Source organism: Bos taurus, chromosome 19, assembly GCF_002263795.3.
Source record: "Bos taurus isolate L1 Dominette 01449 registration number 42190680 breed Hereford chromosome 19, ARS-UCD2.0, whole genome shotgun sequence".
NCBI classification, from domain to species: domain Eukaryota; kingdom Metazoa; phylum Chordata; class Mammalia; order Artiodactyla; family Bovidae; genus Bos; species Bos taurus.
In genome coordinates this window covers 26,172,449-26,186,425 of record NC_037346.1, presented here as the reverse complement: position 1 = coordinate 26,186,425, position 13,977 = coordinate 26,172,449, and the positions used below count along the sequence as shown (strand labels likewise).

Here is a 13,977-nt window from a genome sequence, read left to right as displayed (position 1 = left end):
ACCTATTTTGATGGAGACGAATTAGCAAAAGTGAAAATGGGACAGAGAGGGCAGGTGGTATATTCTGGTGTTCTTAACTAACACCCCTGTTTATAAGAGATAATTTTTATTTTGCTAACCTAGTAGCAGAGTGATGCAGAAATTGACTCTTTTTTCAGGATAGGAGAAATAGGCTTATCCTTTCCCATTAAAATATACATTTGTCTTTAATTCTTCTAATGAATCTTATATACCTGAGATTCTTAAACTTTTTGTGTTACAGACTCCTTTGGCAGTCTTGTGAAGCCCTCTCAGAATAATGTTTTTAATACATAAAATATATAGAATTATAAAAGAAATTAATTATATTTTAAAACAGGAAAATATAAATAACTGCAAACTTATGGTATAGTAATAAATGTACTGTTTTATCAGTACATTAAATAACAAGGTCAGTACCAGGTCCAATAACTACTGTAACTTTGAAGTGTGATGAGCATAAATAATGAGATATCTGCAACAACTGTACTAAGATACAGAAGTATCTATGACTTTTGTTGGTGACCAATTCATGGGTATTGTTACACTTACTGTGGTTTGTTGCCTATATTTTATAATTGAAGGAAATGCTAAATTTCAGTTAGAGGTTAGTGAAAATAAAAATCTAAATTTTTATCTAAATGTAAATGGAGTTCTTAAAATCTTATACTTGTTGCATCTTATACTAGTAACATGTTTTAATGTGAAAATTTAGGACTGTGGTCATGGAAAATACAGTTCTTTCATAAAAAATTCATGGAAATTGGGTTTTTTATCGCAAAATAGTGGGGATACTGAAATTGTATAAACTTACAGAATTATTTTATAAAATGTTATTAAATTAATCTAAAATTTGAGTCTTTGGCTTTCAGAAAATGCTTTTCAAAAGTGCTGCTGCTGTCAAAAAGACACTCAAACTCTGAAACAGTGTCCAAAAGAAATAGGAATTTCTGTTTAACCTATATGTCCCAACCCCTTCCAGCAATAGTGCAAGACTACCAAACCTTCCTAATATGCCTGGGAAAGTGTCTGAGAAGTTTCACTAAAAGGAGTAAAGGGATAGAGTGATTTCTACTGAAACAGCCATACCAAAAAACAGTATTTACATTAAAAGAAGATAGGTAAAAATTAAGCAGCAATTTTGTGTCTTCTCTATCTGGCTTTTCTGAAGGGTTGTAAATTTTACCTTCTAGAGAGTTAAGTTTTACAGCAGTGTGGAGGGTAAGATAGAGAGGTCCAGACAAGTGGCAGGAAGAGTAATGGAGGGACCCCTGTTGTAGTTGTCTGTGTCCTAAATCCAAGGCAGAAGGCAGAAGATGTCTGTCATATTGAACAGGAGGTAGCCTTATTATAGGCCTCTGTCACAGTTGAATGTTACAGTTGAATGTGAGGAGAAGTCAGAAGCATGAGTGGTCTTTCAGGTTTCTGGCTTGGATGACTGGGTGGATAGGCTGATAGGTGATACCGTCTACTCCTTTTTCTGAAGGTGGCTGAGCTGATGAATGTTGATAACAGAAGCATTTACAAAGATTCTTTGACTCAGCCTTAGAGGTCAAACTAAATGGGCTCAAGAAGGATTCCTGGATAACAAGTTTATTCAGAATGTATTAGGAGTGGTGACTGTGCATTTGGCTGTAAGAGCAATATTTCCCAAAATGTATTTCCTAGAACATTTGTTATGTGAGTGGCATTGTGGAAAGGACTTTTTGGTAAAATAAATTTGGGAGGTATTGTATTATGTATCACCTTATAAGGGAACATAGATATACTTAAGACCTTGAGTTCAAAGTCCTGCAATAAAGAAATTTTCATTAAAAAAAAAAAAAAGTTTTTAACCCAAAGTTTCTGAAACTTACTGAGCACAGAAATCTTTTTTCACATGTTCCTTTCCTAGGAACACACTCTGAGAGACTCTACTTAGAGGAGTGGTGTGGGGACAGCTGCCTTGATTTATGGCAGTTTGCTCTGGGTTCTTGTCAAGAGACAGAATCCCAGGCTGGAAGACATTTGGCCAGACCTGGCTTGGTTAGGCCTATGTTAAAGAAATTGCCTACCATTGAAATTCAGTGTTTTTAATTGGGGGATTCCTAAACAGTTTGCCATCTCTTGGAGCAAGAGCGACAACAACACAACCAGTTGAAACACACATGGCAGAAGGCCAATGACCAGTTCCTGGAGTCTCAACGTTTGCTGATGAGGGACATGCAGCGAATGGAAATTGTGCTAACTTCTGAACAGCTCCGACAAGTTGAAGAACTGAAGAAGAAAGATCAGGTGAATAGTGGTTTTGTAGGACTTGTTTGCTTTGTAAATAAACCAGCCCACCCCAACATGTGATCGTATATTACTTTATGTATATTACATATTGACTTAAGCCTGAAACAATGTTGATGTATTCCATTTCAGAAAACATTATATCTGTATTTGAGAGATTTTGTTTTTCAGCTTTAGAAATGGCCTCGTCTGGGTGGATGGGAAGGAATGATTTAGAAATGACCCTCTTCAGTCTGCACGTGCAATAGTGCATATTTCTAAGAAAATCTTTCTCTACAGTTCTGTCTGCTTCTCAGACAGAAAGTCTGAGAAGTTTAAATCCTCAAGTTGAGGATTTAGGTTCTAAAGTACAGATCTAATTGTGTTAATCCAGGCCATGTCCTCCACTCCAGTACTCTTGCCTGGAAAATCCCATGGACAGAGGCGCCTGGTAGGCTACAGTCCATGGGGTCGCTGAGGGTCAGACACGACTGAGCGACTTCACTTTCACTTTTCACTTTCATGCATTGGAGAAGGAAATGGCAACCCCCTTCAGTGTTCTTGCCTGGGGAATCCCAGGGACAGGGGAGCCTGATGGGCTGCCGTCTGTGGGGTCGCACAGAGTTGAACACAACTGACGCGACTTAGCAGCAGCAGCAGGCCATGTCTTTCATGACATTGCTCTAAAAGTCTTATTAGAAGGTAATGGGTGAGGATGGAGAGGCTGAGTGGTGTGAAAAGACAGGTGTCTAGAGTTCTACATACCCAGCATCCTGTTTCCTCATCTTAAAAAATTATTTAAATTACATGAGTAATACATAAATACATTCTCATGTTAAAATACTTTGTTTTAAATACAAAGTGAAAAAATGAAGTGATAATATTAAACTCTCCCTTGATATCTCACACACCTCCCTTCCCAGAAATAGCCACTTTTTAAATCAGGAATAATCCATTTGGAAGGTAGTATTCAAGACCATTTCTTTGTGTTTATATGTTTAGGTTTGTTTGTGTTTTCCCTGTACAGCAAGAATCATGGTATAAGTATTTATTCTGTAGCTTATTTTTATCGTGTCATCTTGGATATATTTTTCAGAGGTCTGTCTTATTCTTGTTAACTGGTAGCATGGATGTACTGTAATTGATTTAATCCTTCTCTTTGTAGTGGGCATCTAGATGGTTTCTTTCTTTTGGTCATTTCAAATAGTTTACAGCTTATATACTATGTTGTATATATATTGTGTATACAAATGCTTCCTTAGGATAGCTTCCTTAGGAAAATACTTTCTTAGGATAGCTATTTAGGAGTTTTCTAGGTATTGTAACAAATATTTTAAGTTACCTTGTATAGTTTAGGTTAGATTTTGTTTTTAAGAAGTTTCTTTTTAAATTTCTTTCCTATCTCTTGTCTGACTCATTCACCTTGTATGTAGACACAGTCAACTTGAGGATTTAGATTCTAAAGTACAGATCTAATCATGCTCTTTCTGCTTCCCTTTAGAACAGTCTAAACTCCAGAACTCGTTGGTCATTTAAGGCCTGTGTGCCAGCATTGTGCCAAGGCTTTATATGTAAACTTTTATCTCATGTGGTTTTCAAAACAGATACACACAAGAAAACTTTCCACATGAGACAGGGACTAATGGCATATCTGAGGGTTGACCAGTCTCTGGTTCTAGAGTCTAAGCACATAATCATCATCCCTTTCTCCATATACCTTGCTACTCATATGCCTGCTCTTCCATGCCTCTGCCTCTTTTATGTACTTTTTTCCCTGGAACCCTTGCTTGTCTCAAAATTGGCAGATTTATCTTAGCAATTCTTCAAGATCCAGCTGAAGTGTTACTCTCTTTGGGCCCCGTTTCTGGCTGCCTTAGATGAAATCTTTATTTTGTTTTTCTGTAGAACCTTGTACATACTTGAATAGTAGTCTAATTGTGTGTTTGTCCCTCACCACTGGAGTGTTTGGGTGGGGGGCACTGAGGGTATTTTTCATCTTTGTTTAGTGAACTATTGTTACCAACTTTAATAATTCGTTTGTATTTCATATTAATTTGTACATGTTCCAAATGGATGTGTAATGCCAAAGCTTTTTCCTGTTTGGTTCCATAATAACCTGAGGGAACATTCTGTGTTAATTTTCTATCTTGGATCACTTGAAGAAGAGGAGGTGATTTGCTTTCTTTTGTTTGGCTTTTCACATAGTGTACTTCTGTATTTGTTTTGAGTGGTTAAAGAACCATTCAGTATACATTACCTGAGTAATATATATTTTTTCTTTCTAACTTTCAGGAGGAAGATGAACAGCAAAGACTTAGTAAGAGAAAAGATCACAAAAAAACAGATGTTGAGGAGGAAGTAAAAATACCAGTAGTGTGTGCTTTAACTCATGAAGAATCTTCAGCTCAGTTATCAAATGAGGAGGTACAGTGACCCTATAATTAAAATCATTATATACACAGTATTTCCATTTTTAGCTTCTCATACATCAGTCAGTTACATTGTTCATTTGGGAAGTGTGTATACTACTAGGTGAAAATGAGATAAAATGACTTTTATATTCAATTGTTTTTATAGTATTGTGTGTGTGTGTGTGTTAGTATTATAGGTAGTTCTGTTTGAAATGTGCAGGTTCTCTCATGGTCTGTGAAACAGATGTTCTTTTTTCTAGTGGTTCCAAAATTAAAATACTAGGAGAAAAATTAAATAATACCTGCAAAATCTTTTCTGATATGAATAAATATTTTTGATACTTTGAGCTTTTGTTTAAAGGAAAAGAAATTATCTAAAGTATTGAAACACTTAATTCTTTGTGGCATGTATTTGAGTGTTAACAAGTATTAGGTATTAAGCCCTGAGAACAGTGGCTGGGTTTGGAAGACTGTCATGGGTAGGGTAGGACATTTCCAGTGTTGGGAATGGGTCCAGTAGAGAGACCTGGAGGTGGAAAGTGTAAGGCAGTGTTCCTATGGCCTCATCACCTCTACCCACATGTGGCAAGTGCCTGCTCATTACATTTCCTGTTTTTAGCCTGTCCCACTCCATTGTACCCTCAGTATTACTATCAGATTGATTTTGCTTAAGTGCAGCTATAGTCAGGCTACTCCTCGACTCAGAACCACCACTCAGTCACATTACTTACACAAGTAAGTACAAGGTCCTTACTCAGGTAGTCAAGACTCTTCATAATATGCACTCTGTTTTAACCGCATTGGTTATCTTGTGCTGTACTCTCCACCTTACATGTTGGTTCCTTCACCTGGAATGTTTACCTCCCTCTGCCTTTCTGAGTTCGGGAATCCTATTCATCCTTCAGGACTCCAGCTAAATACCTCCTGTTTTTTTTTTTTTAATACCTCCTTTCGGGAAAGGAAATGCTTCTGTTAATTGACTTTAGGGTAAAAAACTAAGGTCCCCAGCTTGTCATATAAGAGCCTTACTTACCATGCTCTCCGCTTCATCACAGCAGACCTTTCTGCTCGCTGTCCATGCTCATGTGCATTGTCTGTACTGTCTAGAGTTTCATACTCATTCCCCCACCTCCTTTCCCTGCCTGGTGAACCAGTTTCAGTTAAATGGGATACGGATCTTGTCTCACTTTCAAAGGTATCATGTTTGTGTTTAGTTTGCAGATTTATGCTGAACCATGTATAGTCTACTTCCTGGTGGCTTGTATTTCCATGTTTATGGATTATTTGACATTGAAAAAATGCTTTAAAAAAATCCTGGTGAACACTGTAAAGTATGATGTAATTGTTTTTGTACATTCTCTGTGTTGGCTCATACACTGGGAACCTTGGCCTGATTTTGCTTTGTGCTTTTTTAAATAGTTAGACTTCCAAGAGAATGTCTCAGTTTTTGGGTGCTGCCAAATATTATGTGGTTTCTGCATCATGCAGTCCTGTGTCCAGGAATGTTTGGGAAAGTTTCATACTTTTAAAAAATATTTTAGCAGGAAAACAGGAAAGGGAAATTTGTTTTGATTTACATTGAGTGAAGCACTTAAAATTTTTTAATTCCGTCTTAACAGATTTATACTAAATGTTTTATAACATTTTCTGACACTGAAATCTCTTATAGACTTTCAGATCTTATGTTTTGCAGTTTGAATGTTGAATGTATACTTGTTTTGTATTGAGAGTCAGTGACGGTTTACCTTAGCCTGTTGATTTAAAGTTGACTGCTCTGGAGACTTAATTAGATAATAATGTATTGCTAAAGACACTTAGAATGCGTAGGACCCATATCTTCTTTGATCTAATGCTTAGAATGTGCTTTTATCACTACAAAAGTAATATATATTCATTATGGACAATTTGGAAAGTAGAGAAAGTCACACCAAATAAAAATAACTGATAATTCTACTACTCAGAGATACCACTGCTAACATTTTGGTATGTACCTCTCCTTTCTCTCTTTTTCCATTTCCAAAGGTAACATATATGTGTTTCTATTTGTCCTTTTTAAACATAATAGAGATTGTAACTACATAATGTTTTACCTACATTTCCCTCTTAAATCTGTTTATAAAGGTTTTGGTACATCAGTAAATGTTCTCCTTGAAAATGTTATTTAATTAGTAACAGTATTTCAGCATGTAAGTATACTGTAATTCCTTAATCTCCTACAGATTGGTTTGTGCCCAGGTTTTAATTTATAAAGGTAACTGAGTGATGACATAGAGAGATAAATGCCACTGAACAAAAATTTTAACCTTACAGCTGCCTAGACATGAGCGTCATGGCACACCATGCAGAGCCACATGGTGGAAGCCCCATCAGAGCTGGTCATGAAGCAAGAGCAGTAGCAGAGGGAAAGTGTGGACCACAGCTATTGCTGGGATTTTCGAGGGAAAAGCAGGGCAGGGTAGATCACATAGGACTAGCTAGTTGTTATAACTCCAGTGGGCTTTGGGGCAGAGAATCTGTCTTCAGTTTTCTGGTACCTGGCCTTGGGCTGATTTAGGGCAGGGGAAATACTGGCTTGGTGGATAAGAGTTAGATAAAGGAGTTGGTTGTGGGTGTTGACCTGGGATTGGTTGATTTGGATGTGAAAGACATAGTGATAAGCAAGTTGTTTATTATTTCTGGGAGTTAGCTAAATTGGAAGAGGCAGTCACTCCTCAGCCAGCAAGGCCTTCAAAAGGTCAAAAACATCATAAAATATAGAAAATAAACACAAGTTGTTTCATTTTTCGCTACTAAAAAATATTTCATTATTATGAGTAATGCCATAATGCTATTATATATAATTCTTTGTTGTATAAAAATCATGGGTTTATCTGATTACTTCCTTAATGTAAGTTCTTGGGAAAAGAACTGCTGAGTTTAAGAGCATAAACAAACATATTGTTGAATCATCTTTCAGAAACACTGTAACAGTTTACACTCCCCTAAAGTCCATATTCCTTATAAGTAAGTACTGCTCTGAGCACCCTGGTCTGTGCTTCTTAAAAGGCCCTCACAGCTTTTTGCCCCATCCCTTTCCCTCTTCAGTGTGACAGAAGCGTTGTGTATGATAGTGTTAGGTGTCAGGTCTTTTACAAACTGGCAGAAGGCATTCTCATCCCAGTTTCTATGAGGCTGCTTATCTGGGACCTTTGCCATAGCTTGCTCAGTATATGCTAGATTTGTGTTCCTTGGCCATCTGAATTTCACAGATTAAAAAACCTTAAAAAAAAATTTAGAAAGAACTGGAGGAATTAGCATAAAAGTTGTCAACTTTGTATTATGCCAAGTAAGGATATTTTTAAAACATTAAAAGAAATCTACATTTTAGTCTTTTATAGTTCATAAAAGTAAAGGCATTAACAGCAAAAAGTAGAAAGGATATAACTTAAAAGCCAGTTATTTAAATTGAATAAATTTAATTTTTAGAAAAACTTGCTAAATATTCCTTGTTTTCTAATTTTCCTACTAACTGTGCTAGAATGGTACTGCTGTGCTTTTTGACTTTGGGAGTGTGCTGCACCACATTAAAAAAATGGAAATATAATTCACATAAAAATAAACCATTTAAAATGTGCAATTCTGTGACCTTTAGGATATTCACAGTGTAGTGCAGCCATCACCTGTCTCGTTTCAGAACATTTTCATTGCCCCCAGAAGAGACCCTCATATATCATTAAGGAGTCACTCCCTACTTTATTTTCTGACAGCCACTAATTTGCTTTTGGTCTCTGGATTTGCCTGTTCTGGATATTTTACAAGGATGGAATCATACAGTGTGTGACCGTTTGTGCCTGGCTTCTTTCACTTGATGGACGCCTTATTTACTGTGCTGATTACATCTTGCTTGAAACTTGGTTTCCAGCATACAACATTCTCCTCATTTCCTTTCTATTCTGGCTACTTCTTCCTCTGTCCATCCCCCAAATGGACAAAAGTGATGTTTTTCAGGGCCTTGCCTTTGGTTTTCTTCTCATCCTGCAGACTCATCCAAGGTGTTCTGATTTGCTGTCATAATTATTACTATATGGTGGTAACTCCCAAATCTCTATTTAAAGATTTCTTTGTCCCTCTGCTGGGTGGACATCTCCACTTGGATATATAGCAGGGCCCCATGTTCAATATACCCAACACTGAATTTCAGGAGACCTTGATTTCCTGTGTCTGGGCTGAATTCCTCTCGTTGAGCTTCCAGAGCATTCAGTACATAGCTGAAACCTGTCATCATTTTATCAACTATGATATTCTAATAGCCTGTTTACTTGGTTCACTTGTTTATTTTTTTCATGAAACTGTAAGCATCTTGGGGTCAGAGATTGCTCACAGTTGTATCCTGAGTGCTTGGTTTAGGGCCCAGCATATAGAATACAGTCAGTAAATGTTTGTTCCGTGAATATACAGAGGCAGCATACTAAAGACTGTCATGTGTAACATGTGGCAAAATACTTTATAAAATGTGATCATTTTTCTCTTTGAAAATAACAGGAATTGTCTAACTTGGCAATATATTTTCCCATTTCAGGAACATTTAGATAGCACCCATGGTTCAGTCCATTCTCTGGATGCAGACTTACTGTTGCCATCCGGGGATCCTTTCAGTAAACCAGACAATGATGTGTTTAAAGATGGACTCAGGAGAGCACAGTCTACAGATAGCCTGGGAACTTCAGGCTCGCTGCAATCCAAAGCTTTAGGCTATAACTACAAAGCAAAATCTGCTGGGAACCTGGACGAATCAGATTTCGGACCGTTGGTAGGAGCAGATTCGGTGACTGAGAACTTTGATACCGCCTCCCTTGGGTCACTGCAAATGCCAAGTGGGTTTATGTTAACCAAAGATCAGGAGAGAGCAATCAAGGCTATGACACCGGAGCAAGAGGAGACGGCATCCCTCCTGTCGAGTGTCACACAGGGCATGGAAAGTGCTTATGTGTCCCCCAGTGGCTACCGCCTAGTCAGTGAGACAGAATGGAATCTCTTGCAGAAAGAGGTGAGCTCTCCTCCTGGCTTTGCCTCTTACTTGCTCTGAGGGATCTGGGTAGCTCTGAATTTATTGTTCATTCAAGAGATAGCCCCTGGAGCCAGTGCTCACACTTGTTGCCAGAAAATGGGTGTTAATCCATGTTGTCTGACCCTTACATTTTCTGCTTTGGCTGTTCCAGGTGGTTATGACAGAAGGGAACTTACTAGCTGATTGTGTTGAGTGTAATCATCACCTGACGTCACACATCTTCAGTTGGAGTGATCTGCCTGAATAGCATAGCTAAGTTTGTGTAGCCTGAATTTGTTTTGCTTTGCAGTTTTGTGTAATCTCAGTGTATTCTAGGAGTCATACTTTCATCTTTCTTTGAAGTCTGAAGTTTAGATGCTTTTCAGTAGTTGATGCTGAGAGTGAGTTTAAGGTGGAGTTGGGAAATATGGGAGAGAAGAGAAGGCAGCCTTTAATGAGGTTAATTTTCCTGCTAATAGTATTTGCAAACTAAGAAGTAAGATTAGGAGATAAAAGCTTAAATATATAGTTGCATAGTGCTTTACAGATTACAAGCCCTTTCACATAGCTCTTCTCTTTGACCTTCTTGATAATAATGAGACAATCAGGGTATGATTTTCTCCAACTTTAGAGATAAGGAAACTGGCTCAGAAAGGTCAGGTGAGTTGCTCAAATTTCCCCTTTGACTTAGAGGCAAAACCTGGATTGGGATTCACATTTTATGACTTCCAGTGGTTTCTTTTACTCAGGTCCACTTTTCTTTAAAGAAACTTGGTTAGCAGGTGGAACAGCTTGTTAAGGCTGAAAGAAACTATTCTCCTTGGGTTAATGCAGAACATGTGAAAAGGTGCTACTTAATTGTTTCATACCTGCTTTGTGCTTGGAGCTGGTGAAATGGTTAATTGGCACTCCGAGCTCCTGTCTCCTCTTGTTGGCTAGTATTGATTTAAATTGTGTGTGCCACGGTATAGTACCTTTTACTTTCCTTGTGTTTTCCTCAAATGTGGTAGTTTGGGGTCCCGAGCCTCTTGGTGATGAAGTTGTGTCCCTTGTTTTCCTATCATACTTGTATGGGACTTAGGATTTTTTAGAATTCAACTCTATATTATAACTTCTTGCCATAAGTCCCTGAATAAATTGTTTACTCCGTTTTCTACTTGGAGTAGCATAGGTAAGACTACAAGTATTCCTCATGTATGTTTTGTGGACTTATTTTGTTCACTCTAATAAGAGATAATTTTGGTGTCCTTCAGATACACAATGCTGGAAATAAACTTGGTAGACGCTGTGATATGTGTTCCAATTATGAAAAACAATTACAAGGAATTCAGATTCAGGAGGCTGAAACAAGAGACCAGGTGAGTTTCTTTTGGGGTGTGCAAAACTGGTAAGCTGTTGTTTTCATTGGAGCTGCTGAATTAATTGCTTTTCACCCCTCCCAATTTGCTTTATGAAGTTTATCCATCTTGTGAAGTCTGAAATAATCTGGTGCTTGTGATGTCAGTTACATATCCAGTGGCAGGACATGACAGAATTTTTGCTTTTGTGTGTCTTTGCATGGCTAGCTTGCCCAGTACCACACTGGTCAGCTCAGCTGGCATATCTCCTCTCCAACCTGTTCTTTCTGCTCAAGGCCTAGACAGGTTATTGTCATGAATGCATACACATGGAAAGTGCTTTATGATTATGGAGGGTTAGGGAGATAAGGGGTTTACTATTGCTTATTGGATAAAAGCTTAATTGAATATTACATTAACCATTGTTTGGACTCTTTGTTGCTTATTGCCCATGTCTTGTCATAAATTTGTTGAAATAAGGGTAGTTTATGGGGTCACAGAAATTAAGATTTGGTAGATCAGATATGCTGAGATTGACAAGACCTTTCCAAATACAATACAAAAACAAGACTGGGAGCTGGCTGTGGCTCAGATAATGAACTCCTTATTGCCAAATTCAGACTTAATTGGAGAAAGTAGGGAAAACCACTAGACCATTCAGGTATGACCTAAATCAAATCCCTTACGATTATACAGTGGACAAATAGATTCAAAGGATTAGATCTGATAGACAGACTGCCTGGAGAACTATAGATGGAGGTACGTGACATTGTACAGGAGGCAGTGATCAAGACCATCCCCAAGAAAAAGAAATGCAAAAAGGCAAAATGGTTGTCTGAGGAGGCCTTACAAATAGCTGAGAAAAGAAGAGAAACGAAAGGCAAAGGAGAAAGGGAAAGATATACCCATTTGAATGCAGAGTTCCAAAGAATAGCAAGGAGAAATAAGAAAGCTTTCCTCAGCTATCAATGCAAGGAAATAGAGGCAAACAATAGAATGGGAAAGACTAGAGATCTCTTCAAGAAAATTAGAGATACCAAGGGAACATTTCATGCAACTGCTGCTGCTGCAAAGATGGGCACAATAAAGGACAGAAATGGTATGGACCTAAGAGAAGCAGAAGAGGTGGCAAGAATACACAGAAGAACTATACAAAAAATATCTTCATGACCTAGATAACCACGATGGCGTGATCACTGACCTAGAGCCAGACATCCTGGAATGTGAAGTCAAGTGGGCCTTAGGAAGCATCACTATGAACAAAGCTAGTGGAGGTGATGGAATTCCAGTTGATCTATTTCAAATCCTAAAAGATGATGCTGTGAAAGTGCTGCACTCAATATGCCAGCAAATCTGGAAAACTCAGCAGTGGTCACAGGACTGGAAAAGGTCAGTTTTCATTCCAGTCCAAAGAAGGACAATGCCAAAGAATGTTCAAACTAACGCACAATTGCACTCATCTTACACGCCAGCAAAGTAATGCTCAAAATTCTCCAAGCCAGGCTTCAACAGTACGTGAACCATGAAATTCCAGATGTTGAAGCTGGATTTAGAAAAGGCAGAGGAACCAGAGATCAAATTGCCAACATCCGCTGGATCATGGAAAAAGCAAGAGAGTTCCAGAAAAACACCTACTTCTGCTTTATTGACTATGCTAAAGCCTTTGACTGTGTGGATCACAATAAACTGTGGAAAATTCTTCAAGAGATGGGAATACCAGACCATCTGACCTGCCTCCTGAGAAATCTGTATGCAGGTCAAGAAGCAACAGTTAGAACTGGCCATAGAACTACAAACTGGTTCCAAATTGGGAAAGGAGTAAGTCAAGACTGTATATTGTCACCCTGCTTGTTTAACTTATATGCAGAGTACGTCATGCAAAATGCTGGGCTGGGTGAAACACAAGCTGGAATCACGGTTGCTGGGAGAAATATCAATAACCTCAGATATGCACATGACACCACCCTCATGGCAGAAAGCGAAGAAGTAAAGGGCTTCTTGATGAAAGTGAAAGAGGGGAGTGAAAAAGTTGGCTTAAAACTCAGCATTCAGAAAATTAAGATCATGGCTTCCGGTCCCATCAATTCATGACAAATAGAGGGGGAAACAATGGAAACAGTGACAAACTTAATTTTTGGGGGCTCCAAAATCACTGCAGATGGTGACTGCAGCCATGAAATTAAAAGATGCTTGCTCCTTGGAAGAAAAGTTATGACTAACCTAGACAGCATATTAAAAAGCAGAGACATTACTTTACCAACATTACTTTACTATCTAGTCAAAGCTCTGGTTTTTCCGTAGTCATGTATGGATGTGAGAGTTGGACTATAAAGAAAGCTGAGTGCAGAAGAATTGATGCTTTTGAACTGTGGTGTTGGAGAAGACTCTTAAGAGCCCCTTGGACTGCGAGGAGATCCAACCAGTCCATCCTAAAGGAAATCAGTCCTGAATATTCATTGGAAGAACTGATGCTGAAGCTGAAACTCCAGTACTTTGGCCACCTTATGTGAAGAGTTGACTCTTTGGAAAAGACTCTGATGCTGGGAGGGATTTGGGGCAGGAGGAGAAGGGGACAACAGAGGATGAGATGGCTGGATGGCATCACTGACTTGATGGACATTAGTTTGAGTAGGCTCTGGGAGTTGATGATAGACAGGGAAGCCTGGTGTGCAGCAGTCCATGGGGTCACAAAGAGTCAGACACAACTGAGCAAATGCTGAACTTGCCAAATACAGTGCCTAATAGTGGGTTCCTTGATAACATTTAGAACATAATATAGAATTTCATGAGAGTAGACTTGTGAAAGTATATACAAGGAAAAAAATAATTTTTTTTCTAATATTTTCAAATTGTTCTTTGGTTATTATGGAAGTGCTACCCTAGTCTTTAAGCTTAAGCTGATTAGAATGATGGCTTAATATTTTCAAATGCC

The 13,977-nt window shown here is 38.2% G+C and overlaps 1 protein-coding gene across 4 annotated transcripts in view; it reads left to right on the top strand.

Annotated features, from left to right (window-relative positions):
* The window catches only part of RABEP1 (rabaptin, RAB GTPase binding effector protein 1), a 96,730-nt gene that overhangs the window by 60,165 nt on the left and 22,588 nt on the right, over positions 1-13,977 (top strand). For 3 of the 4 annotated variants that reach the window (XM_005220197.5, XM_059877805.1, NM_001193161.3), the window contains 4 exons: positions 2,114-2,292; positions 4,564-4,695; positions 9,241-9,708; positions 10,962-11,066. In XM_005220197.5, the coding sequence (XP_005220254.1) occupies positions 2,114-2,292; positions 4,564-4,695; positions 9,241-9,708; positions 10,962-11,066 (884 nt within the window). The remainder of the gene's footprint in view (positions 1-2,113; positions 2,293-4,563; positions 4,696-9,240; positions 9,709-10,961; positions 11,067-13,977) is intronic. The other variant, XM_010815899.4, reaches the window with a different exon arrangement.